The sequence below is a fragment of the Musa acuminata genome, chromosome BXJ3-8, assembly GCF_036884655.1.
Source record: "Musa acuminata AAA Group cultivar baxijiao chromosome BXJ3-8, Cavendish_Baxijiao_AAA, whole genome shotgun sequence".
NCBI classification, from domain to species: domain Eukaryota; kingdom Viridiplantae; phylum Streptophyta; class Magnoliopsida; order Zingiberales; family Musaceae; genus Musa; species Musa acuminata.
Window position 1 is genome coordinate 44,867,430 of NC_088356.1, and position 26,921 is coordinate 44,894,350.

At 38.1% G+C, this 26,921-nt stretch overlaps 4 protein-coding genes across 16 annotated transcripts; 1 reads left to right on the plus strand and 3 right to left on the minus strand.

The window, feature by feature from the left end:
• Positions 1-661: 661 nt before the first annotated feature.
• Positions 662-3,226, minus strand: LOC103996333 (G-type lectin S-receptor-like serine/threonine-protein kinase At1g34300). 11 transcript variants are annotated; one of them, XM_065165160.1, is made up of 4 exons: positions 3,086-3,218; positions 2,351-2,473; positions 2,198-2,269; positions 662-2,109 (listed from the first exon to the last, which is right to left on the minus strand). In XM_065165160.1, exons 3-4 carry the CDS (start codon positions 2,265-2,267, stop codon positions 896-898), a joined length of 1,284 nt encoding a protein of 427 aa, XP_065021232.1. In that variant the 5' UTR covers positions 2,268-2,269; positions 2,351-2,473; positions 3,086-3,218; the 3' UTR covers positions 662-895. The 11 variants fall into 11 exon arrangements, with proteins under 11 accessions (XP_065021232.1, XP_065021229.1, XP_065021226.1 ...); XM_065165157.1 differs by having other exon boundaries at positions 2,870-3,218; XM_065165154.1 differs by adding an exon at positions 2,870-2,988 and having other exon boundaries at positions 2,198-2,473; positions 3,086-3,189.
• A 1,499-nt stretch (positions 3,227-4,725) lies between these two features.
• Positions 4,726-12,817, plus strand: LOC135586540 (transcription factor MYB36-like). Of its 3 annotated transcripts, none has more exons than XM_065162612.1 (8): positions 4,726-4,863; positions 5,593-6,418; positions 6,652-6,724; positions 7,989-8,093; positions 9,338-9,409; positions 10,935-11,123; positions 11,611-11,740; positions 11,976-12,817. In XM_065162612.1, the coding sequence occupies exons 6-8, from the start codon at positions 10,988-10,990 to the stop codon at positions 12,631-12,633; spliced, it is 924 nt and encodes a 307-aa protein (XP_065018684.1). In that variant the 5' UTR covers positions 4,726-4,863; positions 5,593-6,418; positions 6,652-6,724; positions 7,989-8,093; positions 9,338-9,409; positions 10,935-10,987; the 3' UTR covers positions 12,634-12,817. The 3 variants fall into 3 exon arrangements, with proteins under 3 accessions (XP_065018684.1, XP_065018681.1, XP_065018683.1); XM_065162609.1 differs by having other exon boundaries at positions 5,593-6,415; XM_065162611.1 differs by having other exon boundaries at positions 4,734-4,863; positions 5,681-6,415.
• Positions 12,818-13,299: 482 nt separating this feature from the next.
• On the minus strand, positions 13,300-19,794 carry LOC135644739 (uncharacterized). The gene is made up of 11 exons (XM_065162608.1): positions 19,654-19,794; positions 17,856-19,565; positions 17,666-17,787; positions 17,471-17,580; positions 16,864-17,059; positions 16,700-16,792; positions 15,605-15,664; positions 15,400-15,474; positions 14,695-14,775; positions 13,573-13,994; positions 13,300-13,457 (listed from the first exon to the last, which is right to left on the minus strand). Exons 2-11 carry the CDS (start codon positions 17,935-17,937, stop codon positions 13,304-13,306), a joined length of 1,395 nt encoding a protein of 464 aa, XP_065018680.1. The 5' UTR covers positions 17,938-19,565; positions 19,654-19,794; the 3' UTR covers positions 13,300-13,303.
• A 12-nt stretch (positions 19,795-19,806) lies between these two features.
• Positions 19,807-25,531, minus strand: LOC135644740 (serine/arginine-rich splicing factor RSZ21A-like). Its single transcript, XM_065162613.1, has 6 exons — positions 25,373-25,531; positions 24,915-25,017; positions 23,707-23,795; positions 22,176-22,407; positions 20,368-20,484; positions 19,807-20,105 (listed from the first exon to the last, which is right to left on the minus strand). The coding sequence occupies exons 2-6, from the start codon at positions 25,001-25,003 to the stop codon at positions 20,084-20,086; spliced, it is 549 nt and encodes a 182-aa protein (XP_065018685.1). The 5' UTR covers positions 25,004-25,017; positions 25,373-25,531; the 3' UTR covers positions 19,807-20,083.
• Between the last annotated feature and the right edge of the window lie 1,390 nt (positions 25,532-26,921).

Consider the following 26,921-nt stretch of genomic DNA (forward strand, 5'->3'; position numbering starts at 1 on the left):
GAATTATTTGCATTTACCATCAATAGGATACATGTTCTGCAGCTTTTAATTCCCACTACAAAACTAGGCCATGAGTTGTTTCTGATCATAGTACAAGTAAATCCTATAAAAGTGTAAGAACAGATGAATTCTCCTCTGATTGAAGACATGAAATAGTGCAATAGATTTTCATACTTTGGCAAAGAATGTCTGCAGCTGGTTGCTGTTATTACAACACTAACTTGATGACCAGCAGGAAGTCAAGGCAAAGTAATACTGTAACATCAAATCAAAACAAAAGCAAGTCATTCAATCACTCCTAAATACTATGGATATAAAAGGGGGTGATGAGTTCATTCAACTTGCTTTGTGTAGTCTGCCACCCAAATCAGCAAAGGCATGATTACCTTGCTGGTTCCACCTCTTCTTCCTCGGACATGCACATTTTGAACCCTGAGGTCATGCATTTCCATCATCGCTTGGATTCATGCTTGGAATTCGAAGAGGAATCAGCTTTGCTAGCAAATCACATGCTTATATAGAATGCTGGTTGACCTTGTTTAGGTGTTACAAATCATTTATTGGGTACTTCGATTCGATCTAGTTCGTTAATCTTATGGTCAAGTTGTTGCAGAAGATTAACTCACCGTGGTTTTTGAGAGGAATCAACAGGCGCCGAAGCTAATAGATCTTCTTCTGGCAGAAGAGAATCTTGCAGTCAACTGTTGGTATCTTTCCTTGGGTACATTACACATGAAAGAGGACACACAGGAAGAGAATTACATGAACTGGATAAAGAGGTGCATGCAAGCACAGAAGTGTTCTTGGTGCAACCAAGTTATATTCTCATGATCATAGTTACAGAACTACTTCATGATTCTTGGACAGAATCATAATGCTTGGGTGTGTAATCTGATCATGATGAACCGCTCACTTCAGTGTCATCTTTGCCGGTCGCTCTGCTACTCGAGTATGTTGTGCTTGTGATCGAACTCCACAGAGCTGAGCTCGAGCCGTCGGTGTTCATGTGCTCAAACGGGTTATCTACAGCAGGAATCTGTTGCTTCCACTCCAACATCTTGACGACGCAGTTCATCGCAGGCCTGGATTCCGGCTGATACTGGATGCACCTTAACGCCACTTGAAACATCCTCTCTGCTTTCTCTCGGTCTTCCTCTTCGATCCCGCACGCCGACAACATGCTCTCCATCTCACCTTGTTCGTACTTCCGCCACGCCCAGATGGGGAACCACTCCCGGCTCTCAACCTGCTTCGCGTCATAGTTCCTCCGCTTCCCCAGTATCTCAAGCAGAAGCATGCCGAAGCTGTAGACGTCGCACTTGTGAGTCACAGGCAATGGCAACCACATCTCTGGTGCGGCATAGCCCGGAGTTCCCCTGCCTCCTCCTCCTCCTCCTGTCGGCTTAGTGTTCTTCTTCCTGTCGCAGAGCTTTGCCAACCCGAAATCAGCAACCTTGGGGAGGAAATCTGGCGTCAGAAGAATGTTTGCTGGTTTGATGTCGTAGTGCACGATCTTCTGCTGGCATTCCTCATGCAGGTATCTGATTCCCTTTGCCGTCCCGGTCGCGATCTCGTACAGCTTTGCCCACTCGATTCTACATTTGTGGTCGAAGAGGTGTTGGTCTAGTGATCCATTCTCCATGAACTCGTAGACCAGTGCCTTCACTGTTTTATCGAAGCAGAAGCCATAGAGTTTGACCAGGTTGATATGGTACGTTTTGCCTATGGTGCCGATTTCCGCCATGAACTGCTCCTCTTCCTTCTTGCCCGAGGTTCCATGGAGGACTTTTACTGCTACATGTGTGCCATCCGGAAACTGTCCTTTGTAGACTGCTCCATTACCACCAGAACCCAACTTCTCCACATAATTCTGCGTGAAATCCACTAGATTCTGAGGTGTAAACCTCATGGGCTTGTCTTTAAGGATGTTATGGAGGAACTCTTCCATCGGTTCCATTTCAATCCTTGATTCCTTGTACATGGAAGATGGAGTTGAGCCACTGGGTGTCATCACTCTTGAATTGGTCGAAGACCTGATGATCTTTTGCACACATCTTATGATCAAAATAACTACCACAATTTGTACTACTCCACACAATACCACAATTGCTGTCCAACGAAGATTCAGACAAGAAAAAGCTAAGTAGAAGAAGCTCCTTGTTTGATTTCAGGAAAGAAAGATAGAGAGAAAACTCACTTATTATGACAGGAACAGATAGGCCATTCGAATTCGAAGAAGCCGAAGAGTTGGTCGGAGAATTCGGCATATCTGACAAAGTCGACAGGATTGAGCTGTTGAGGTAACTCATTCTGTGAGACACTTGATAAATAGATTAAGATCGATACGTACCTCAGATTTGATGTGCTAATTGTCCCATCCTCAAGAATAAGTATCTATTCATGTAGCCTTGGCAAGTATTATCAGATTCACTTCAGTTAAGTACTGAACTATTAAGCTTATCCTTCCCTTTTGCTAAAAAGAGAAAAGAACATAAAAGAATGACTTTTGGCTGCTTATCTTTATAGTTTAATTTTGAGAATGAATTTATTTGATTCACCAACAAGCTGATTTAACAAGGAGATCATGGCATCAACAAACATGGCATCCTTTTCACCAAGTGAGAAGATTTATAAGAAGTCTTCCTAGAAGATGCCCAAGTATCAATCTATTGTGGTCCAAGCCCTGGAATTTGCATCATGGATCCACAAACACTGCATCTGATCCTGACTAGAGGTAAGTCTCAGTTTTTCTCATTTAGTTCACAAACTCATCCTTCAGTGATCAAGTAGTATTGCCTGGATTCAAGTTCTACTGCTAAAGATTTATTGCTTAGATTCAATTTCTATTGTGACAAAATCTCCTTCATACCTAAAAATAGAGTGTCAGCAACCATTTGAGTTGCAGTTGTGATGAATCAGAAGCCATTACCATGTCAATTGGCAAACTTTTTTCTGCAAGTTTATAGCTCACTATGCTGAAAAAAGTATCTGTTCCATCTGACCAGATTTTAGTTTCTGGTGAAAGAAAGAAATAAGAGAGTTTCTCAAAGGAAAGGAAGTGATGAGGCCAGAAGATAAAACCTACCAGCTTGTTCAGTGTTCAGCTACTGCAGATGCTTCTTCTTCTTCTTCTTCTTCTTCTTCTTCTTCTTCTTCTTCCACTTACTCTTCCTTCATCTTCTGTGTTCCTGCAATAAAACCCAACTTTGAGAAGAAACACAGGTTTGTCTCCCAATAATTGAGGGTCTGTAGATAAATAATTTTCTACATGAAATTTACTTCCAGTCCACATATTTTTCTGTCCTTATGGATTAGGTAAAAAGCATATCAACCAAAGGAAGCAGAGAGCAGCTAAGAGTGCATCATTCAGGTTTGTCTCGTTTACATAATTATTGATGGTATCTGATATAGACAGTTTTCTAAATGAAAGTTACTTTAATCCACAGCAGATTGTTCTCTTCTTCTTGACTATTCAAACAACAACTAGTCAAAGAATGCAACCTCTGGTAGCAGACAAAACCCAACATTTTACAGTAGCCTTGAGACAAAAAATTTGCAACAGTGAGAGATCAGAGATGATGAGAACAGCTGATCATGATTTTAATAGTCCCAAATAAGTCTTAGTTTATGTGGAATGATTAATCATTGAAAAATATCAGACAAAAAAAAAAAGATTCTGTTGCTGATTCTTACCAAAATCCATCTGGTAAAAGAAAATCTATCACATAGATAAGGAAATTATGTATCTTTAACTAAAGCAGATGTATGAGGTCTTCTTACAAACATTAGGAATAAGAATCCATGCTGTTGCTGACTCTTACCAAAATCCATTTGGTAAAAGAAAACTATCTCATTGAAGAGGAAATCATATATCTTTCATCAAAATAGATGTATGAAGACTTCCTACAAACTTTGGAATAAGAGATCCATGTAAAACTAAGTGATCATACTTGTAAATAAACTGATTAATGATAATCCTATACAAGTGAAATGGGTTGGAAACTGTTTATACACCCATGGCAATTCTATTGATGGTTTACACTGGAAGGACTGCCACCAATAATATTTAGGACTCTTGGTGGCTAATGTGCTAATGTATGCTAAATTCATAAAGTTCATATGTTCATTTTAAAGTTCAGTAGTAGTGAATTAATCATTGGATGGTCAGAAATCCAATGTCTATTGGATTAAGTGGTTGAGAAGAGTGTTTAAAGTGATCAAAGATACCTACTTCAAGAAAACAAAAAGAACATGCAATTCAAATGTAGAAGTGTAGCTAATGGGCTACAGTTCAGTTTAATGAGATTTAAAAGAATCAATATATCTTCTTAATGGCACATTGACAAATGATTCAATAATATTTAATCTTCTAATTTAATCTTGTGTGGTAGTATCTCACTGGAAATGAAAATTCTAACATAAATAGGATGTTCCTTGGAAACTACAATTTTTTTTAGCATAAAAATTCATGATCTATAATTTTTTTTTTTGTTCATCAGATAGGATTTTAGCTTGTATATTCTAATAGAGTTAGAAAATTCTAACATCTTTTTTTTTGTTTTTACATCTACTTTTCCCTCAATGTATATTCCTTTCATTAATTGAGATATAAGTTAATGTAGATTAAAAAAAATTACATAAATAAAAGTGTAATGGTTTATCACTTTTTTATTTTGCCAAAAAAAATCATAATATTCAGTGATAAAAGGGCTTCTTTTAATTTTGCAGGCTCTCCTCTCCGTCCTCCGTCCTCCGTCCTCATTACTTGACCTTTTCCCGCACGCAGAAGGGAAGGGATTCAGGTGTTAGGGTTTGAGTTTCTACTTCAACCCCCGCCAACTCTCTGGCGGAATCTTCGACGAGGTCAGTTCTCGCTTTCCTCCGCTTGTTGCCGCTTCTAGGGTTAAACTTATTCTGTTTCTGCTTTATTTTCCTACAACGAATTCGAGAAAAATCTCTCTTTGATATTATTATTCTGTCTGTGACTTTAATTGATATCGGTATTCTTTTTGTACTGTATTGCGCGATCTATTTGGTTGATTACATTTGGTTTGGCTGCGTGAATTGGTGAATTCGATTTCGACCGATGCCTTTATCACGTTTAGCATATGGATTCTCGATGGTCGGTGTTCACTTAAGTTTGTTGACGTTGGTCGCCTCCTAGTTGGACAGTCGGCTCTTATTTTAGGTTTTTGCGGGTTGAGTTTGCAGATGAATTCTTTTAGATAAATAATTGTATATCTGACACCTTTTGATTCGACTATCGGCTCTTATCTTGCATCTGTGTCTTGGTGCGAGGTTGAATGATTGAGGCATGTAGGGGTGTCGGTTTTGTAGATTAAAACCTAGTGGAAGGGAGATTTGGCTATTTGTGATCTCCAGATGGCCAGTTCTTGATGAGTTCTATGTGCATCTATCAATATTTCAATGGCCTGCCTTTTCGATTTTAATACTTTAATGGCTCAGATTATGTTGTTTTTACATTATACATATGCTTTTTCTTTTGGTAAAGCCCAATCTTCCGAATTGTTTCTCTTTTGGATGACATCATTCAGATCCTTAAAGTATACGTTGTCTATGTCCATTGAACAGAAAGATTGTTATAGAAAACATAGGCATGGCTTTTTGTGCACCTCTGACCGGAAGGATTTTGACACCAACCCCTGTTCTTTGAATCTAGAGGGTATATGAGTGGATTGTAACTGGGAAGATGTGGCTTGCACAATCTGCTTGGATTTTCCTCGCCATATTGGGCCTTTCGTGTGTGGTACTGATTAGACTCATTCAAATTGTCTTGACCGGTTCATAAGTGCATATGTGGTGCCTAGTGTTGTGAAAGTTACATCACTACAGATGGGGCTTCAATGGTATGCATTCAAGACACTTTTTCTAACTCCAGCAGCCGATCAGCCTGCCCACTATGTAGAGGAGATGTAACTTGGTGGGCTGTTATCGATGAGTCCCGTCGATGCTGTGAAAAGAAACACTGTTCATAAATTGGCAACTTGACTGAGCTGCAGAAGCATGCTCAGATGAAACAACCCCATTCAGGCCCTTCAGAGATAGATCCTGCACGGCGACTTGATTGGGATAACCTTCAGCAGTCTTCAGAGATGTACATTCAGATGTACCAAATGGAGTGGTTTAGGTGATTGTGTTATCGAGCATGGGGATAGATGACCATGAAGATTTTCCTCATAGCAGGGTCAACTGGTGGTGACCTCCTCCTGTATATCTTGTAATGTACTTCATAGCGGTTCAAGAAACCGGCAGAGCTCAAGAGGAAGCAGAAGAAGAAGCAGTCACCATTGAAGCTCTGATGGTTCAAGTCTACAAGATCTGTAAATACACAAGAGTACAGATTTGTTGAAACCAACAATGAACTTGCAAGACGTCTGATCGCCGGACACTACAGGTAGTAGTAGAACTTTATTTTCTAGTTCTTGGATATTCTAGGGGCTGTATTTTTCAGAGCATGAAGCTTTATCATTTAAATTTCTTTGTCAGTAGATGTTCGTAAAACCAATAAAATACCATTTAACTTTAAAGAATTAGTGAAGCCAAAGATGTATTAGATGGGACTAGGTTACCTCTTCTTGATTGCCTTGGCTTTTATCTTTGTTGACTGTACTATATATACTGATATGGCAGGAACGGATCTCATTTCTATGATGATTGAGCACCAAGAAGCTAGTCCATCATCTAGAGGCAGCTTTGCAGCTTCGTATGTCTCAGTTCTACCTTCTCTATTGAGTTTTCCTGTTGGGAATTTATCTATGGATATTGATCTTATATGTGAATATTGATCGTAAGTGGTACATCATGCATATATTACTGACATGCAATTGGAAGTCAATGTTCTTAATTTCTATCTTGATGTAAGCCTAATATTTGGTTTGTATTTGACAGTAAGGAGTTATGGGCTTAGATCTGCAAAGTGTATGGAACCTATTTGATGCTTGTAACGTGATAGTTATACTTTGCTTCAAAAATAGATTATCACCTGCAACTGATTTGTGTAAATTTGAATCAATGCTTTGTATTATCATCAAATATCAAATATATAGTAATCAACAAAGGAACATCTGTTATGAGTGATTTAGTCTGGAACAAGAATGGGAATGTCTATCATATGCGGTTGGTCCGGTTGGATCTAGGAGATTGAGATAGATGGTTTTATGCTCAAATTAACAAGCGCATTCTCACCCCATGAGTTATTTACCATGAATACCATCTCGTTATTATTGAGATTATCTTTATTGTCTTCATGCTGTTTGACAACATTCAAATTTTACCTTTCGGTAGTGTTATATTATTTTTCCACATAAAAACTGAATTTTTTTTTATTCAGATTGATAATATACATTATTGTTTTTCACTAGCGTTGTTTTACTTTTACATAAAAGCTATGAATTTTTCATTCAGATTGACAAGATCCCATTCTTATCACGGGGAGAGGACAGATTGGTCCTGTTCTCTGTGTCTCTCTAAAGATTCTTGCACTTTCATGAACATTATAGTTCTTGGAAGATTCTTGCACATGCATTTCCTTTATCTCTCTTGCAGTTGTTTGATGCAGGTTTCTGTTCATTTGATATAAATTCTTAGACCTAGACCTTCTTTCTAGTAATTTGTTTGTTTAATTATTAAATAAGAAGTTAGAAGATGACAAATGTAAGATTTAAAAGGATATCTGTCTTCTGGTGCATCAGTTTAACTGTTGCGTTTCTTCTTTCTGAAGTGAATCTTGCCTTTTGGGATATATGATGATCGTCTCCTTTTCAATCCTACTTTTATCTGTTGATAAACATCAGACTTGCTTGTTTACCACTGCAACATTCTTTCAAGAAAAAGCATTATGGTATCCTTTAAATTTATTTAATCTTCATTATATTTTTGCCAGAAAGAATACAATTCAAGCACTAGGCTGAGCTAAGCAAACCCTAATTAAATATGAAATTTATCAGTGTCAGGCTTTGACAATGCAGGAAAACTACTATGATACAGAGAGCCTCAAGCTGCATCATGGGTTTAACATATCAGCTAGCTGAGTTGATTCTTTCTGGGAGACTGCTGGTGGCAAAGTGAAACTGGTATCCTAACTAGTAAATCATCTTGCAACATCTATTCAATTAATTTGTGCATTGATAGGTAAGGGGCAAAGCAGATCATCTTTTAGAATCACTCACTATCACTTACTCAAGCGGAACTAAATAATGAGCTTCACACAAATCTTACAGGTGCCCGACAAGACCACTTGAGCAACCTAGTATTATTAGTCTTCATTGAATCTTTGCCCATTCTTTAAGGAGTTACCCTGAGAGGCTTATAGAGAATTTGTTTAGGTGATTTCTAGAGGTCACAATGTGATGAGTTATTCCTTTCTTCCTATTCTACTTGATTTATATACTTGTCTTAGCATGCCAGGTCTCAAATCTTTTGTCTCCTAGACTCTATATGTGATTGAACATGAAACAAAACAATGCCACACTCTTTGGAGTGGCTTTTTTCTCCTTAGTTTCAGCAAGGAATAAGTAGAAGCTTAAAGAACAGAAATCAAGTTCCTGTATAGTTTTATTGACTTCAGCTAAAAGGCATGGGTTTCTACATATCAGAATCCAACTTAACTATTTTGTTCATAATGGATGTCTTATTTTGTACTTAGACCAACTTCCAATCTGAGAACTATGACCAAAATAAAAGGTTTATGGTCATAGATAGATGAGAAGAACAAGTGGATATATAGCCACCTTGGATGCCTGTTGTGAGAGTTTGGATCGGCTACTCTGTAGCACTTCTCCTGCCCTATAAACAAAGAGAGTCTTATTGCTGATGCCAGAACACACCTAAACGGTTCGAAGTTCAAGGCAAGAACAAAAGGAAGATTATTTGCATCCCCTCCTTTTGGTGGATTGCTTATATCCAAGTCTTCACCTTCAATATAATTAATTCCATCATTACTGCAATGAGGACTGTCTATTGGGGTCTTCTACCCCCTGTATCAAAAAATATGTCAAGGTCAAAAGCTAAAGTTTTTTATTAAAAAAAATTTTAGTACTAAAAAAATGAAAATTTGGCACTCTCAATTACACACACTTTTTAAATGGAGAGGCCCTAATCCACTTGTCCAAAAATTTAAGAAGGAAGGGGAGGAGATGTTTTCTACTTGGGCCTCTTCATTCTTACTCTTTTTGAATGGTAGGAAAAAGCAATCAGAATGGGCATATTTAGTGTTAGTTTCTTCAAAATGATTGTGATGCAAATGGACCATTGGATGATTGGATTGTTGGTCAGACATGATGTTTGTTGATTGATTTGTTTGGTTGTTTGGTTGCAGAGGTTGAATCTTCATGTTGGTGAGCAGGATTCAAGTGATGGAAATAATCTCTTATAGAGATAAGACTACTAGGTTGGTATAACTTGCATGCTTTCAATGGTTATAAAAAATAGATTGGATTTCTAATTTGATATTACAATATGATGTCAATAATTCTTTTAAAGTATCACTTGTATATGATCTGACTATAGGTAGTTTTTCATAAAGATATACATTAACAAAACTTAATGAGAAGAAGAGATCCACATAATCTACCTAATATAGTTAAAGTCATCACAATTTAATGTATATATAAGGAAAAATAGCTTATATAATTAAGGATCCAGATTTTCTTATCATGGTCAATCTATTTTCCAAAATTGGGGAGTTTTGAATACAGCTAAGGATGCATTTTTCATATGTACTCAATTTTTAGAATGAAATATTATCTGTATCTATTGGGAGGGAAATCAGTCAGCAAATTAGCTTTCAAATCATGTAAAAATGCAAGCTGACACTTATTTGGTATGCTGAACTGCCTCCTGTCTTAGAGATGTTGGTTCCTAATGATGCAAACCATAATGGTTGTTTCAGACTTATTTAATATATATATTTTTAATTTTCTTTGGTAAAACAAAACAGCTTACACTCACTTCTGTCTTAGAGATGTTGGTTCCTAATGATGCAAACCATAATGATTGTTTCAGACTTATTTTAAGTTTATATATATATATATATATAATTTTCTTTGGTAAAAGAAAATAGGTTACACTCAGTCCAATGACTAATCAATTAACCAAACTTTAAGTGGGTGATTCTATCTGCATACTTAGCCACTAATATCTATGCATGCATTGATTGAGTAAAGCTCAAGGTAGATGATGTATGTGTCACAAACCCAGACATTTGTCTCATAAACTGGTGATCAACCACAACTCCTCCATCTCCACAAGTCAAAACATAGTACGGTCACAAATAATCTAATCATGAATCTTGATTAGTTAGGAACAGAAATCTTTGGAATGACTTCATAATGAACAACTAAAGTACTGATGTCAAAGTTTTAAGTATATAATTTAGGTGCTAAATATATATAAATAGGCATAATGAGTCATCCAATATATTATCATAAAAATAATGCAGATTATTGTACAGAAGCTTTCAGATCACAAATCAAATGAGAATCTAAATTATTTTTGAGGTGGCCAATCATGCACCCATCACAATGCATTCATTAATAGAACTTTTCTTAGGTTCAGTAGCTCAAGTCAAACTTCTCTTAGTGGGCCATACAACCCATTATTTCCATCAGGTCTTGTATCCAACATTTAAAGAGATATATGATCAAGGCAAGCTTCTGCTGGAGTTGTGTAGATCTCTCTGAAAGCTTAGCATGCATGATGGACTGTGGCAATCTCAATAAGATTTGTGATTCCTTTTTTGGTAGAGGTGGAAAATTTTAAGATATGAAAACTAATTTTAATTTGGAAAGATAGCAAAGAACATTGACTAAATCAGACCCTAGATCTTATGCACTCAGCATCACATTATTCATCTTTCTTTATTAGTGTCTTCCTATAAAGCTTGCCTCACCTTCCTTGGTTGTTCTCCACCCAAGGCAAGAGACAGGTTCCCTTTGGGTTGTTTAGAGAGAGAGAGAGAGAGAGAGAGATGGGCAGAGCCCCATGCTGTGACAAGGCTATTGTGAAGAAGGGACCATGGTCTCCTGAAGAGGATGCAAAGCTCAAGGCTTACATTGAAGAGAATGGAACTGGAGGAAATTGGATTGCACTGCCTCATAAGATTGGTTTGTTACATCCACAAACCCTTATTAACTAGATGCTTTGGCATTTGATTATTTTTCTTCTCTAGGAAAAGATTAAGTCATATGGGGGTGTGTGTGTGTGTATACATATATATATATATAAAAGGAGATGGATCATCTTAGATTCTTAAAGAGGAAAAAACATGGAGAGTTCATATATAGAGTACATGTTATCATGCATGCTGTGTGTGTATGGTTTTCTTGAGATCATGGATGGCCAGTTTATATAGAGTACTGCCAGCTTCTTGTTTAAGGTTTGCATTCATATAATTTCTGATGCAGAGCTGTTCATCCAAGAGAGAATATCATAAGTATGATTACATAGAGATGGAGCCAATCATAGCTAAAGTTGTCTTCTGATCTTATTCATGACTGGGTCTGAGAAATGTTGTAGAGTTTTATGAGAAGAAACCTTCCCAGAACTTTTTTTATGTATATATGTGAATTTTGATGAGTGTTAGTTTTGCAGGATTGAAAAGGTGTGGCAAAAGCTGCAGACTGAGATGGCTAAACTATTTAAGACCAGACATCAAACGTGGTGGTTTTACAGAAGAAGAAGATCAAAGAATCTGTAGCCTCTACATAAGTATTGGGAGCAGGTGATTCATTCATTCATCTCTCTCTCTCTCTCTCTCTCTCTTCCTGCTTCTTCTTTACTTTCTCCTCCAGATTTAGAATACATTATTTTCTTGATAAAGTGATCTTCTTCTTCTTCTTCTTCTCTCTCTCTCTCTCTCTCTCTCTCTCTCTCTCTCTCTCTGCTCAAACTATATTGTTTTGATGATTTGATGATGAAGTGATGTGTCTAATCAAGACTCAGATCTTCTGCTTTAGGTGGTCAATAATTGCAGCCCAACTTCCAGGAAGAACAGACAATGATGTCAAGAACTACTGGAACACCAAGCTACAGAAGAAACTATTCGGCAAGCGAAAAGAACCACCCCTCCGCATCAACCATGTTCCAACCCTACCTGCATCAGCTCTCGAGAGGATGCATCTCCAAGGCCTCCTCAGCTCCCCCTTCTCCTTCTGCAGCAACCCTGAGCCATGGCCCAACCACCAGCCACCAGGAGACAGATCAATTCTCCCAAGCATCTCCACAGACTCTACGCATCAAGCTGGTTTCCAAATGAGATCTGGCATCTTAAAGTCCGAGAGCGCAAGTACACGAGGAGAAGTAGAGCGTTCAGCGCTAGGGTTTCACTCGGCTTCAACCGGAGGAAGCCTCAGCGTGGAGACTTCAACCTCGAGCTTCGATGCTGTGACTGCAGATCTTCAAGCTGATGAGCTCGATGACTTGCTCTACTGCAACCACTCCTCGTCCTTCGCAGGGCATCAAGAGCACGAGCTCGCTGGCTTAGACTGTTGCAGAGAAGTGTACGGTGAAAAGGAGAGCACAGATTGGTGGATTGTCGACGGTTTCGAGGATGAGTCGACGATGGTGTCTTGGGATTCAGCTTCAGCTCTCGGTTCACAAGAGTACGACGTTTAGGGATTTGCAAGAATCTATATGGTGTCCAAGAACGGTGTGCAATCTTCTTGGTAGTGTTGTCCCATTTGCGTGTGAGTTTGTCCATGTTAGGTTGCCTCTCGCATTACATCTGATGGGGAATGGATTCGTTATGAACAGAAGCTGATTCGAGTATTCTGGGACAGAAGAAACCTTTTGCTGCTCACATCCATTTCATAGCTCACATGCACACATAGTGGTGAAGGCTAAACCAACACACATGCATCGTTCCGTTTTCAAAGGATAGTTAGTGCACATCAAGCCATCTTTCTGGTGAAGGTTCTACCAAATTTGAAATCATAATCGAATCGAATTCAGGTGGTTTGGGTTTTTGTTCTGGAATCACAAGCTTCGATTTTGAAACTGAAACTATTGGTTTAGTTTCATTTTTTATTTGACTCACTGATTTTAATTAAAAGAATAAATGACTCTATCGAGATTCAAACCAAAGTCAAATGATCCTCCTCCTGTACGTTGATTCAGTAAATACTGTATGGTAAATATATTTTTCAACTTGAAACTCTCTAACATATCCGATATGATAACTGATTCATCCACTACTTACATTCAATCAAACAAACGGGTCTTATAGGATAAGCAGTGGAATGGTCAACAAAGACATTTGATACATCGAAAAGGAGCCGATACTTGGTCATAAAACACACCAGCTGGGGAACATTTCCGAAGAAAATTTATATAACAATGGGCTATGTCCCCAAGTGATAACAATAAATAGGCAAAAATTGGCATCGAGGACGTTTATTTGTATCGTTCGTATTGAAATACAAGACAACTTGCAGCTCCACCTTTTGATCAAACCGAAAACCAAATCAGGAGCTATAACAGTTAATAGAAACTTTGATTATACTAAGAAACACTAAGAGCACTCGTTACCCAGTCTTTCGGTTAAACTGAACATACCTTCCTTCCTGCATTTCTACTCTTTGAAGGTTTGTTGCAGAATGATCTTGGATGCTCAGCTTATTCTTCCACATTGTGTAGTTGTAGTAGTGACAACTATTTCTGTCATTAGAGAAAACTGATGATGCTTTCTCAACCAAAATGTTCGAGCTATCATCAATTCTATATGAGATGTCAATTTCTTCCACGACAAGGTGATATATTACGTCACCAAGTGAGGATGAGGCAGGCTTCTCAGTAAGAATCTGACAGGTTTCTTCATCACCAATATCTTCTAATCCTCTAGCAACATCGTGGCTCTCATTTTCCATGGACACATTGTGAGGGTGGTTTAGTTGAGACAGTGACCTTATATCCCAAGAAAGAAGCTCCTTGATCAAGTCTTGGAACTCATCCTGAGAAGCGTATAGTGATTGTTTTGCCTGGAACAGAGAAACAAACATCAATGAACAACTATTTAGACGAAACCTAGTTAAGCTTTGGTTTTCCCAGATCATACATATAAGGCTTTCAGGTGGTAAGATGCAAAGAGAAACTCCATAATGAGAACAAGCACATAATTGGTGGCCAATCCAACTACTGTGTTCGATAGACATGCAGCATAACCAGGGTATCATAAGAAAAGGTTCATGTGGTCAAAGACTTTCATTAGACCATTTCAGAAACACGAGACACTTTCAACCAGTATGGATATAGAGCACAAGGACATGTATCGTTAAGAGGTACAGTACAATCTTAGCTTTTAGTTTGCTTTAGCAAAAAGGTCAATTTTCCAGGTTCGAAGCAAAAGTTTCTGATCAAACCACAAGCAGACAACATCTGCAGCATAGCTCTTCACTTATAACTTGCTGCTATCTTTAAAAAAAAAAAAAAAAACTTGCTGCTATAACAATATTCCTCTTAATAGACAAGTTGAAGCCCATAGTTTTCTTAGAGGCCCTCTTGCCCATGGGTTCCATGCACAACCATATGAGACACTAATAAACTGTTTAATTACATGTTTTCAAGCAAATGTTTCTAATGGTAATAAATAGCTTACACCAGGCATCTAGACGGTGGTGAGAAATGAAGATAAATAACACCAAAGAATGAAAAGGTTTTCATTGACTACAGATAACTTACAGCTTGCATCCAGCAACCTGAGAGTGAAGAACTAAAATCTGGAGAGAAGTTAACAGATGCCACAGCTAGCATACTATCTGCCTGCACAAATTGCAAATGATGTAAAAAAATATAGAAAATTGAGAAGTTCTCATCCAAAAAATTCAGTAATAACAAGAATAAGAAGCCCATTATTCATGCATCTAACAGATATCAACATTTAGCTTCATTACATGAATGGAGTACATAATATGACAACAAGACTAAAATTCTGTTAAACCCGGTTTTCTATTTTCTCAATGAAACCTTTGATTACAAAACGTTGCAAACAATTCCCTTAAGTGTGAATGATAATTTCTAAGCGACACATATGGCACTAGGATGGACCAGGAACTCAACTGAACCAGGGTGGTTTGCAATTGATAAACCACATGTTTAAGATTCTCAAAGGCTAATTTCCAATTTGTATGTGATTGCTTTCTTGGATTCTTAGCACAATATGCAATTTGTCAGGTCATCAGAAAAGAACCTAAATTCTGACATTTGTGTGGTGTATACTAAACATTTGAGCTAGATGCAATCTTGTTCAGGAAAGATTGTGCTATGTCAACAAAAACTTTATGATGCACCTTGAGAAAGCCAATAAAAACAATTGCAGCCATTGTATGACATTAAAAAAAGTCATGTTAGCTACTCATAAATCATAACCACATTGCAATGGAGTACCTTTACCCAGTTTGGAACAGTTGCACCTTGTATGCTATCAGAATACGGCAGATAAGGTTTAATATCAAGCACCGGCTGTTGATCAAGGTCAAGCCATAAGCACTAGTTCATAATTAAAACTGCCAAATTAATACCCAAGCAACATCAGTGTACTAAAATAAAAAGGCAAACATATAATGTAGAACGAAAAAGTCCAAATGTATACCGTGCCATCAACCAAATCTACACCAGAAAGCAAAAGTGCATGTCCATCTAAAGCCTCAACCTAGAAAATATCAAGTGAAGCAAGGCACAACTTTAGGCATTAGCCATTTTCTGGTTAAAAACCATAAGGGAAAGAAATTCTATCAATGAACCTAATATCACAGAAAAAACATCAGAAGAAGCATACATTTAAATCATGTTACCTACGGATCTAATAACTATAGATTTCAGATTTCCTAATCAGAATTTTTTTAATTTGGCTCCATGCATGCATACACACACACATACATGCATACACATATACATATATACACACACATACACAACAAGGCACGCTCTAAAGTATCTAAAATCTCAAGTGGCACATGACAAAGTGTGATTCACAAGCATCCCTGGAGGAAAAAAACTTAGACTTGCCTCTTTTAGCACATATCAAGTATCAACAGTATCATAATCTTGACTTACTAAAAATCAGCTTGACTAAATCTTGACTTACTCAAAACCAAGTGAGCACCAAATTCAAAAACATTGACATTTACTTGACACAAGAAATTAAAGTAAACCTAGGAAATATGAAACAAATAGGCTACAGCCATTCATGGGTAATTCCAAAAAGATTTGCAGTAAAAAACACAGGTTAGTTTAACACAGAAAGATACTAAAATGTTAGAAATCTGATTGCAATAGAAAGTCATGCTAAAGCCTTTTGTTTTTGTCATTGTACACCTTGACAAAACCAAGAGTCATCTTAGCACTTATTCATGCTTGGGTGATTATGGTTTGTGGGTCATATAATTGAATCATTACCCTAACAGAGACTATAGCACATACTCCAAGAAAGTAACTCATACATACATATCTTTACCAATTCCGACGGTTAGTTTGAATCTACCATCTACCAATTATTCAAGGAAATCCATTACAAGTAACAGCCATTTTTATGTCTATGAATAATTTGAAATGATTAGTTGTTTGTTATTTTTAGTAACTTCAAAATTATCCATTTGAACAAGCATATCAAGGAAACAGTGAAAATTATAAACATCACTGAAACAGGGAATCGGTAAAAGCCCAATTATTTGCTTTGCTACATTACCTTGGCAACAGTGAGCCCAATAGGACAAGGCCTGTGTGGAGATCTAGTAGCCAAGACACCCATTTTACCGCCTTTTAATCTAGGCACTCTAACCTATCAAATAACATGAAACAACATATGGGGAATGTAGCTAAGGCACAAAACTCTAAAATAGGAAAAGATACCTTTGCCTTGAACTTGGATCTAGATGGTTCCCTCCACAGTTTATCAAGGTCGGTATTCAAATGAAATACATAGAGGATCCAGCAATGAGAGTATTCAGCTAGGCCTTCAAGAGCTTCTTTAGGAACTCGACCTGCGTCAAACACCAAGCATGCTCTAGCAAGTGGAACAAGCAAAGGTTGCCTTGGTGTACCATTTCTGCACAAAGATAGGAAGATTAGTTTCTTATAAATTTCTGGAATCCAAATTCACTTTGCATCTATAAGGATGGACGCCAAATAATACATTCTTGATTTATATATTGGTGAAACTACTATAATACTCCAAGCAGTGCATGTTGTATATGCAGATCACCAAAGAAATGAAGCCTCTTAACTATACTTCAGTCTCTCTCACAACAAGCACTGTCTTTTTTCTAGTACAATGCATGAGAAAAATCGCCCAATAGTGAAATGTTTAAGTTTCTGAAAATTATCGTCAAAGTAATACTACAAAAACCTTTCTTTTCCCACGAAACAAAACCAGACCACAACAAAGAGAACTCACGACAGGACCTCCAACATCCATCCGCTATACTTAAGTCAAAGCTAGTGCATTCAACTTTAGCACCTGGTAGAGAAGCAGGACCGGACAGTGCCGATGGGAGCCATGGGGTAAGCTGAAGCAGCAGCCTGCTTGGATCCATCAGAGCTCTGCTGCGTAAAAGCATTCCGCAATGCCTAATAGGCTCGATCCACACATACGAAGCGCATTACAATTACCATACGATTAGCGGGAAAGCAAGAAGGAATCAACGACGTCAACCTGTTGAGCGCGGGTTCTTCCACGCCTCTCCGAAGCGCTCTTCTCGAGGGCTGCGGCGAGGGAGGCCTCGAGCTCTCGGATTCGGGACGCCAACCGCCGCGCCTTCTGATTGAAGAATGAACCTGAAGGGATCGGGGATCTTAATATTCTTCCAGGGATTCAGCGGAGTGAGAGCGATGGTAGTCTTTACCTGTGACGATGGCCGCCACTGCCGCTATTGCTAAGGCAGTGGCTGATATTTTGACCCACCCAGTTCCTTCCGCGGCGGCCATGAGAGAGACAAAAGAGGGGTTATGCGGATCGTGAAGCACCCCCTCCCCCTCCCTCGCCCCAAAGAGACATGTTATTTATAACAGCCGTCATGATAGATGAACCGTTATAAACAAGATGACGGTTGAGGCGGTGGAGACCAGTAAGAGACATGTTGTTTATAACAATCGGCATGTGGGGCCGACAGATGTAACGTTATAAGCAATACCCGCCTTACGATGAATCATTCATTGTGGATGTAGAAACATACCAACTCTTTCGTGAGGCAACATTGCATATGCATTCCTCCGAAGTCAGTGTGTTTCGTATTTAACCCATTTAATCCAAATTTAGAAATATAAGTATTTTTTTATTACCCACAATTTTGACAGGAATACATACATACCTAAAAACTAAATATAGTTTAATCATCATTCCAATAATAGTCAAAAACTTTCAGCCTATACACGTATATAACCATGAGGGGCATCTTTCAGCAAGTTTTGTTGGTGGTAAACCCCATCTCACTACAAGGTCCAGAATGTGCCCACCAAAGGTTAGTTTTATGAGGCAATTAACCAATGCTTGCGAGAACACCAATTGACCAAAGAGTACAATAAAAAGCACGCATTCGGTGTGAGGTTGCTCAACATAACAGTAGAGAACAAAAGCAACAGATAGAATGGCCTCAGGGGTTGTAAGAATGAAGAAGAATATAGAGGAAAGAATGTGCAATACTTTCATCAAAATTTGTGCCTCTAAACATAAAAAAGCAAACCACAATCCTGAAGCATTGTTGGGAGACAAATCGATTGAGCGAATACGGATATTTTAAACAAGCAAAAACGAAGAACTATGCATATATCATAGCTCACTGCAGGATATTAATATCAAGTAGAAAACCAAATGCAGATTGGATAATTTGACTATCAATTGAAACAAAAATAAAAATTCACAGTAAAAAAAGAAAAAAGAAAAAGTCCCAAGAAGGGTACTCATGTTAGAAAAGAGTAGAAAAAAAAGTCTAAAGAGCAACAAGTCAATACAGGCTAGCAAAAGGCCTTTAGCTTGTTCAGATTTAATGAAAATGAACAAGCAACAGGATTCTTGAAGCATAGGATCTAGAATGAATCCCATATAAACAACAAGGGAGATCGATGAGTCACTCTGTAATGAGTCACTCTGTAGGTCAAAACCCTAGAGCCACATAATGAAAGTTAAAAGTGAGAACTCCTGCCAAGCACCTGACAAGGTGTTCCAGCACAAAATAGCCCAAACAACATTGAACCTGGGGACCTCCACAAAAGGGCACAGCAACAATTTAAATTGTTTCTTAAAGCAAAAATACTTTGCAGACTCAAATTATTTGTGAATAGAAAAAAAAAAAAAAACCTCCCCTATACATCATAGTCCTTTACTTTGACAATGCACAAGCAAACTGAAGGGAAAAAGGACGAATGCAGCTCCAGTTATCTGAAGTTTAAGTTGTCTGACCTTTCATGTTGCAGGTTACTAACCATTCAGCAGACGGCAGATCTAAGTAAAAAATCTCAACCACCTAATTGCTTCAGAGGCATACTGAGGTATGTAGCTCCTCAAACTTTTTATGTCTAGAAGAATGGGCCATACAACTATTGAAGAAGCAGCATCACTGCCAAAGAGTAGCAGGAGAAACATCTAGATCAAGAATGAAGACATTTTCAAATTGTCGAAGATGGTGAGTGAGCAAGGAACAAAACCATGTGGAGTAGCGCCGAAGAGTATCAAGCATGAAGAAGCATCTAGATCAAGAATGAAGATTTTCTCAAATTGTCGTAGATGGCGTAAGTGAGCGAAGAACAAAACCACGTGGAGTAGAACCACAAAAGCAATGAATGCTGAAGACGGGCAAGTTGTTAAAGCAGGATCTCGCCTCCTCGACACACAAAAAAAAGAACATATATAGTTTAGTTGTAATTTACCATCCTAGTAACATCATTGCCTACTACTTAACTAAATACCACATGTCCATGATGTTTGATGAAAGACATGTATAAGGTAGATAAAGTTCAAAGAGACTTATCCAAATTCAAGATGTCAAGTGTTGATCAAATAGAAGACAATTCATTTCGACAAAAGCCCAAAGAGCAACCGCTCACACAGGGAGGCATCTAACCACATAAACCGTTCTCAGCTCCTGCTACGCCTATATCTGAAATCAAAATTTCAAGAGAAAACAATAATCAACACTAAAAGATATGTAGCAACCGACACAATAAAAAAACATCCACACAAGACTCCCACCATTGTGGGGTTGAGGGAGTTAATATACAAATCTTTGTAAGAAAACAAGTTTTTGTGACTCGGACTAGATCATCCAGGTTGCAATGGTGCAACCTTACCATAGTACCAAACCTTTTCTCTGAAAAGATAGCTGCTATGTATTTAAATAAGAAAGAGGATTTGGACCTTACCCATTAGTATGTGGCGATTCAGAACGATGACGATCATCATCAGGAGACTTGCTATAACTACGCCTACGAGGTGATGGACTACGCTGTCTAGGGGAGCGATCACGAGGACTATAACTCCTTTACAAATAAAAATTATCCACATTAGAACAATAGTGAAGTAATTTGAGAATCAACATGTCAACAATAAATAGGATCAGCATCAGATCACAATTTTAAATCATGAACTTGATAACAACTAGTTAAATAGGTCATTTTGTTATCGATAAAATTGCAAAAAAAAAGTTTATGTTTTTGTAAAATTGTTCTCAATATTTTGTAAAGAATTTAGGTAAAACTGCAAAAAAGTTTAAGTTGGAGCAGCAGTCATCGCATTTTTCTGCAATAATGCCTTTGGAGAAACCTTTCAAATTGGCCTAGCTGGCTCAAAAGTTGATCATTCCTTCAATATATATTGAAGCAACAAGAAGTAGAAGCAAAGGCAAATAACTGATACATGCAAAAAGAGTATATATGCAATCTATGTAAAAGAAGAAGTTGTAGATTTCTTTTGAAAATATTGTGTTATCGTATGGTAAGAAACTATAGATAACCAACAGAACAGAAATGAAACATTAAAGGAATTGTGGTGAAAAAGTTAGGGCAATTCAATTGTGCTAGATGAAAATAACACTATGATAGTGAACATCATATGCCTAGTCCAAAAGGAAAGGCCTGATGCTTGAACAAGATTGTTCTGACCAGCACAATTACAAATGGATGTCCCCAAGTTCATTCACTGCCAAGTGGAAAAAGGCAGTTCGATAATATAATGCTTAAGTACCAGAACCATCTTTTCCTTATTTCCCATTAGTAAACTGGATCTGTTATCAACTTGCTATTATGAAGAGACAATTAGCATGCTATTTACTGTTCCCATAAATGATGGTAGGCCTCAGGTGCAAATATAAAATCAACATATAGTAAATTGTGTGTCATGTCATTTTCAACTATACTGTAGTAAATAAAAATAGATATCAGAGATCCTCTTTTTAAAGTCAGATATTCATCAGACTCTTTCTTCCCCATCTCAGTTGATATTCCACACATGAAGCATGATTTCCATATCACAGAACCATTGATCCAATTTCCCAAAATTGACTAGCAACTTCAAAGCTGTCCATCAAGACCTCATCTAAGTTTCACTTCTCTTCTACTCTTCTCCTTATTCACCTCAAAGACTACTGTGTTGGAGAAACCGTGCATAAAGGAGATGCCTCACCATGGGGCAGCAAAAATAGGCCTTGTCTGTCCTCCATCAATGGTGGAAAAGGAGAATGCTTGAATCTGCACGATTTTCCACTACACACATGAAAACCCCCTCCAAGACAATCTTGTACAGAGATTTTGCTGTTTGCACTACAATCTGCAAGGTATTCAGCTTGGTCTTTGAATGTCGTTCTCCTTTATTGATTGATCCATTTTACCATAGTATTTTTGCCTCTTGTTTTTGTACATATCCAAACATCAATGGTTTAAAGGAGCCGTTGTACTTAAATTCCATGGTGATCATTTAATAAAGCTTTAAAGTACTGCAGCTCAGCTGCCTTCTTGGGTTATTCTAGCGTATATAGAAATTGGTATTTAGGAATTCACCATTCCCAAGTTTTGCCTAAAGTAACCTGAAATCCATTAAATCCAATGAACCCAACTTGTCAGGTCAAGCAAACAAAGAAAGCAAAGTGCAGATATCACACAAGGGCAACACTGACAAGTCATATACCCATTTCTAGATAGTATTAATCATGTGGCTGTCTGACATCTTTACTTACCTTCGACCATAGCTTGGGCTTCGACGATATCTGGGACTTCTGCTTCGGCTCCGACTCCGACTCCTACGCCTTCCACTTCCTAATCCTCCAGAACCAATTCGCAAACGGCATTCGCGTGCAAAATGACCAGGCTCTCCACATTCATAGCATTTCATATCTGAACCTCCATGACGGTCACGACCACGGCTGCTGCTAGAGTTATGGGACAGCTCAACTCTCCATCCATGCTTGCCTACGAGAAGGATATAGCAAAGCAAAGTTTGTTGGAACACATGAGGACTAAATATGATTCAATCTTCTTATAAAGTTCTACATAAACAAAGAGGTCAAAATCAGAAATAGAGAACATTGATCCAATTAGACATGGGTAGCATCCTTCATGATCAATAACTGCTTCTTTAATTAAGATGACATAATTATTTCACATCAGAAACCTTCAATGGAATGTTGTTTGTAACTTGTATTAGCCAAAAGAGGAAGATAAGGACAGCAGTGGGACAAGAAGAGAAGGGGAAAAAAATGAGGGAGCTCCTGCTGCAGTTGAAGAGATAGACCATGAAGTGCAATGAAGCAGACATGCAAAGTGGCTACTAACAAAAGACAACACTGGAAACCAGTCGGTCAAGCTCGGGCCTTGATTCTTTGGAATATTCAGATTCAGACAGCCCCAGACTGGAGGTAACCTGAGTAAAACTGGTACATGCCGATCACATTAATCAAGTTGACATGTGATTTAAAATGAAAATATTCAAGATCACTTCTTTCCCAGTTAGCCTGAGTTCAAAAAATAAGAATATTACTAGTAAAATTTATATTGTGAAACATAATCTATGACATCATCATATACACTAGATCTAAGTAGAGAATCCAATCTTCCACCGTATCTCACAACTGAACTGATTATACTATAATTATTTCCTAGACTATACAGCACACAATGTGCTCTGAATAACGAGCAATAATTTATTAAGGCATAAGTCTGAAATGCCTTAATAAACACTCCTTTGTTACCTCATGATGTAACATAACCCTTGCAAGAGGAGCTCCACTAAAAACTGGAAAATATTTTAGAGTGGATAAATGGTACAGATGATTTCTTGCCATTTGGATCATAAAGGGAGCAACTCTAAGAATAGATATAAAACAGGTGCATCAGAGTAATCTGGAAATTATATGTTGAAGATAACTAAGAATGCAATTCAAAAAACTTTAGGTGCCTACTTGTAAGATTGTAGCCACCAATAGCAATTGGTTCAAGTCGCATGTGGCAGGAGAAGCATTAACTTTCGAAAGTCTGACAAACAATTCACACTATCTACAGTTGTTGGTTGTACTCATAAGAAATGCAAGATCAAAAATATATTAAGAAGAAGTATATATGCATAAGATACATAGATGATAATACACATACTTAAACCACCATTTGATATCAAGGTACAAAACCTGCTCTGACGAACTCAAAAATGTTTTGAAAAAATATAAGGTTCGAGGTTTTTTTAGTGACAGTTAATTAGATAAAAATGATACAAACCATCCAGATCACGTATTGCATCCTGAGCATCTCTCCGATCATCAAAATCAATGAAAGCAAAGCCTGGAGGTTTTCTAGCAACCCACACACTGCACCAAAAATAAAAGGTTAGTACTTTTTTCCTTAAAAAATTATTGAAATCATGTTTTACACTCATGTTCAAATGAAAATGCAATGTTGTCGAGAACGAGTATTGAAACTTTAACATTTTCTTTTGGAGAAAACATAGTTCCATAACCAGCAAACAAGTTCCAGAAAGGATAAACAGTTCCAACACGTCACACAGATGAAGCAATAGCAACAGACAACTTTAACGTTACCATGCACCTATTTAGACAAACAGTTCCAAGAGAATCACCCAAGCGCATGATTGTTTTTTGCTTTTATAATTGCATCACGAAGAAGACATTTGGCCTCACTGAACACATTGTAGATGTCTGGAGCTTTTGATACCTCAGTTTGTACAAATATCTAAACGTGAGACATGTTAATTTCAATAAAGGATGCAAACAGATAGAAAAGCAACCACACTGAAAACAAGATATTCTTTTTGCACTGAAAAGTTCAGGTAAAGCAACTAAATGATAGAATAATCAAGATCAACTATTCAAAGTTCAATTAAATAAACTGCAGAAGTTTGTGACTGATAGCATATAACAGAAAGCCAAGTTTTCCACATGCATGCCCAAGGTTTCAATAACTTTATTTTTCTTTAATTATGTAAGACCTAAATCCTCAGAACTAGATTCTTAAATCAAAACAAAGGCAAAACTGTGACCATGGCATATGATTCAAAATTCAAAATTGTGAATCCTGGAGTCCATATTGGTCTTTTTACCTTAAGATTGGGCATATTGGACTAAATCATGACATGAAGTTTCCTCCATCTCCGCCCAGATGCTATTAGCTCATACAAGCAAAGATAGCACATGATGTAGAAACCAAACCAGGAATATAATTGTCAAGTTTCCACATTTAGAAACACAAAACACAGAAAATATGCACAAACAAATAGCTCGGCCAGTACATTTTACACTAAAAAATGGGCTTATTTTGCTTCGTCTTAGTGCTGAATAAACAGGAAAGGTAAATCAAATAAAGAAAGAAACTCATACAATCAGATAGTAACATCATTATATCAAGAAAGAATGCATGCCCTTTTTCATTTGTGAGGTATGAAGATCCCACAATAACCTTTCAGAGTTTACCTTCGAAGAACACCAAACACTCGGAACTCGTCTTCAAGCTCCCGAGCAGTCGTTCGGGGGTCTAAATTGCCAACATAAAGACGAGCCATTACGGACCAGTAATCTGGAACCAAAGTAACAAGTACTATATCATTTCAGCAGCAAGGTCTGATATCTTCAAATATTAATCCTTATAAGCTACTTCTACTTCAGTTATCTTCAAAGTTACAGTAAGAACATGAGATCACGCAACCCAAATACAAAGAGAACAACAACTTAAAGAATCCAAATAGGAACTAGAATACCCTGATGAAGGATCTCGCAAGGAGAATGCCTCTCAAGGGAAAGGCAGATACTAGAAACATTAAATGAAATCGCATTTTTCTGGAAGATTAGGGTTTCCACGCGACGGAAGAAGAATGGATCCGAACGCAAGAGAAAAACCGAACGAAAGGGAAGAGGGACGGATCGGTTCTGACCGGCGATTGGGATGAAGGATCTGCGGGAATCGGCTTCGAGGCTAGTGGAGATCTTTGGCGCCGGCGACGACCCCCGGGCACCCCCAAATCGTTTCCTGGGGAAAAGGTTGGTCTTCTTTAAGAGCCGTGCGGCTTCGAGACGGTGTCCCGGGGAGGCCCAGCGCTCGATCTGGAGCGTCCATCGACGATGGCCCACCGATCACGGGTTCCTCATGACGCTTCGATCGACTCTTGGGAGGGAATCGCGATATGACCGCTTCGAGCGGAGTCTTATAGCCGTCGGTAGATCCGATATGACCGATCCGATCCGATCCAGTTATAACGAGGCGGAGGTCAAGATCAGGATCCGATTTATCCCAAACGTTGACCATGATGTTATTATTCAAACTAAATGGTTGACTTAGCTTGAGGTGAGTCCAAATGAATCTAACGAGTCTAATTGCTCGATTCCGATCTAAATATAAGATTAAAATTTATGCCGAGGGTATGTCGAGTAAGATCTTTCGAATGCTGACCATCTTCGAAAATTGTTCATATATAGATAGTGTTCAATCATTGCCACCATTGATTAAACACATTAGTGGAGAATATTCTATTTTATATATAATATTAAGTAGAGTTCGAGTCAAACATTAATTCGACTTAACTGTAGTTTTAGTCAAATTTCAATTTGATCCCAATCAAATTAAATAAAGTGAAAATGTATTTATAAAATGATCAGCTTCACAAACAGCTCATAACCTTTGTATCTGAACACTGACAGAATCCACTCCATCAATAGAGGGTGGTTGATGTACTTTTTAGGTGAGTTTAGGGATGAAGTACTCTTAGAATCCAATGGTATGATCTAAGGCGTATGAGCACAAAGACACACACTATGCATCTGCTGAAACCACTCGAGAGGAAAAGCTGTGAAGAAGATGAGTTGGTGCGCTGTGCCATCAGATGCAACTGAGAGCTCCACCTCTTTCATTTCTCAGTACAGTCCAACACACAAGGAAGAAGAGAGCCAAGAGAGTTGTATGTTGTCTAAGGTTTTCCAAAGTGATGGCCAAAACAATGGATTCAATCAATAGGAAGAAACAAAAACAGGAGACGATATTCCACAGAAGACGAGCTTACCAAAGCTAATCAACTGTCACCCCGTCCCCCTTCCTTCTCTTTCCCCACCACACACCATTTCTGAACCACCATTGCGTTCATGGCCGGACAATGCAGAGGAGAAGACAAACAACAGCAGCAATAAACAATGTCGAACAGGAGGCAAAGATTAAAGAAGGAAAAAAGAAGTGATTGAGCCTGGTATGCCAATATCGCACACTGCACACACAAAATCTAAGGAAACCTTCACCGGAGTCTCTTCATCTCCATCTTCATCTTCAGCTGCATTGTCTTGCGGCCTTCAGTTGCTGCAGCAGCAGCGGCTACTGCCTGCTTTTCCACTGCAACTCATACCATCTTTCTGCCTCGGTTTGCCTTCCACTAGTAGGTGGAGTGATCCTCCTGGTTTCCTCCTGTGGAAGCACAAGAGACCACCATCTCTTCCCGC

Bases quoted from the DNA above. Each gene is read 5' to 3' on its own strand.
- LOC135586540 (XM_065162612.1), top strand. From the start codon at position 10,988: ATGGGCAGAGCCCCATGCTGTGACAAGGCTATTGTGAAGAAGGGACCA. The intron at 11,124-11,610 runs GTTTGTTACATC...TTAGTTTTGCAG, and splicing joins TGCACTGCCTCATAAGATTG to GATTGAAAAGGTGTGGCAAA. The intron at 11,741-11,975 runs GTGATTCATTCA...CTTCTGCTTTAG, and splicing joins TACATAAGTATTGGGAGCAG to GTGGTCAATAATTGCAGCCC.
- LOC135644740 (XM_065162613.1), bottom strand. From the start codon at position 25,003: ATGGCTCGTCTTTATGTTGGCAATTTAGACCCCCGAACGACTGCTCGG. The intron at 22,408-23,706 runs GTTTGTATCATT...TCCTTCTCGTAG, and splicing joins TGCAATACGTGATCTGGATG to GCAAGCATGGATGGAGAGTT. The intron at 20,485-22,175 runs GTAAGTAAAGAT...TTATTTGTAAAG, and splicing joins AGCCCAAGCTATGGTCGAAG to GAGTTATAGTCCTCGTGATC.
- LOC135644739 (XM_065162608.1), bottom strand. From the start codon at position 17,937: ATGGCCGCCGCGGAAGGAACTGGGTGGGTCAAAATATCAGCCACTGCC. The intron at 15,665-16,699 runs GTAATGTAGCAA...GATATTTTCTAG, and splicing joins TTGGGCTCACTGTTGCCAAG to GTTGAGGCTTTAGATGGACA. The intron at 13,458-13,572 runs GTATGTTCAGTT...TTTGATCAAAAG, and splicing joins GTAGAAATGCAGGAAGGAAG to GTGGAGCTGCAAGTTGTCTT.
- LOC103996333 (XM_065165158.1), bottom strand. From the start codon at position 2,309: ATGAGTTACCTCAACAGCTCAATCCTGTCGACTTTGTCAGATATGCCG. The intron at 2,110-2,197 runs GTGAGTTTTCTC...TTCGTTGGACAG, and splicing joins ATCTGTTCCTGTCATAATAA to CAATTGTGGTATTGTGTGGA.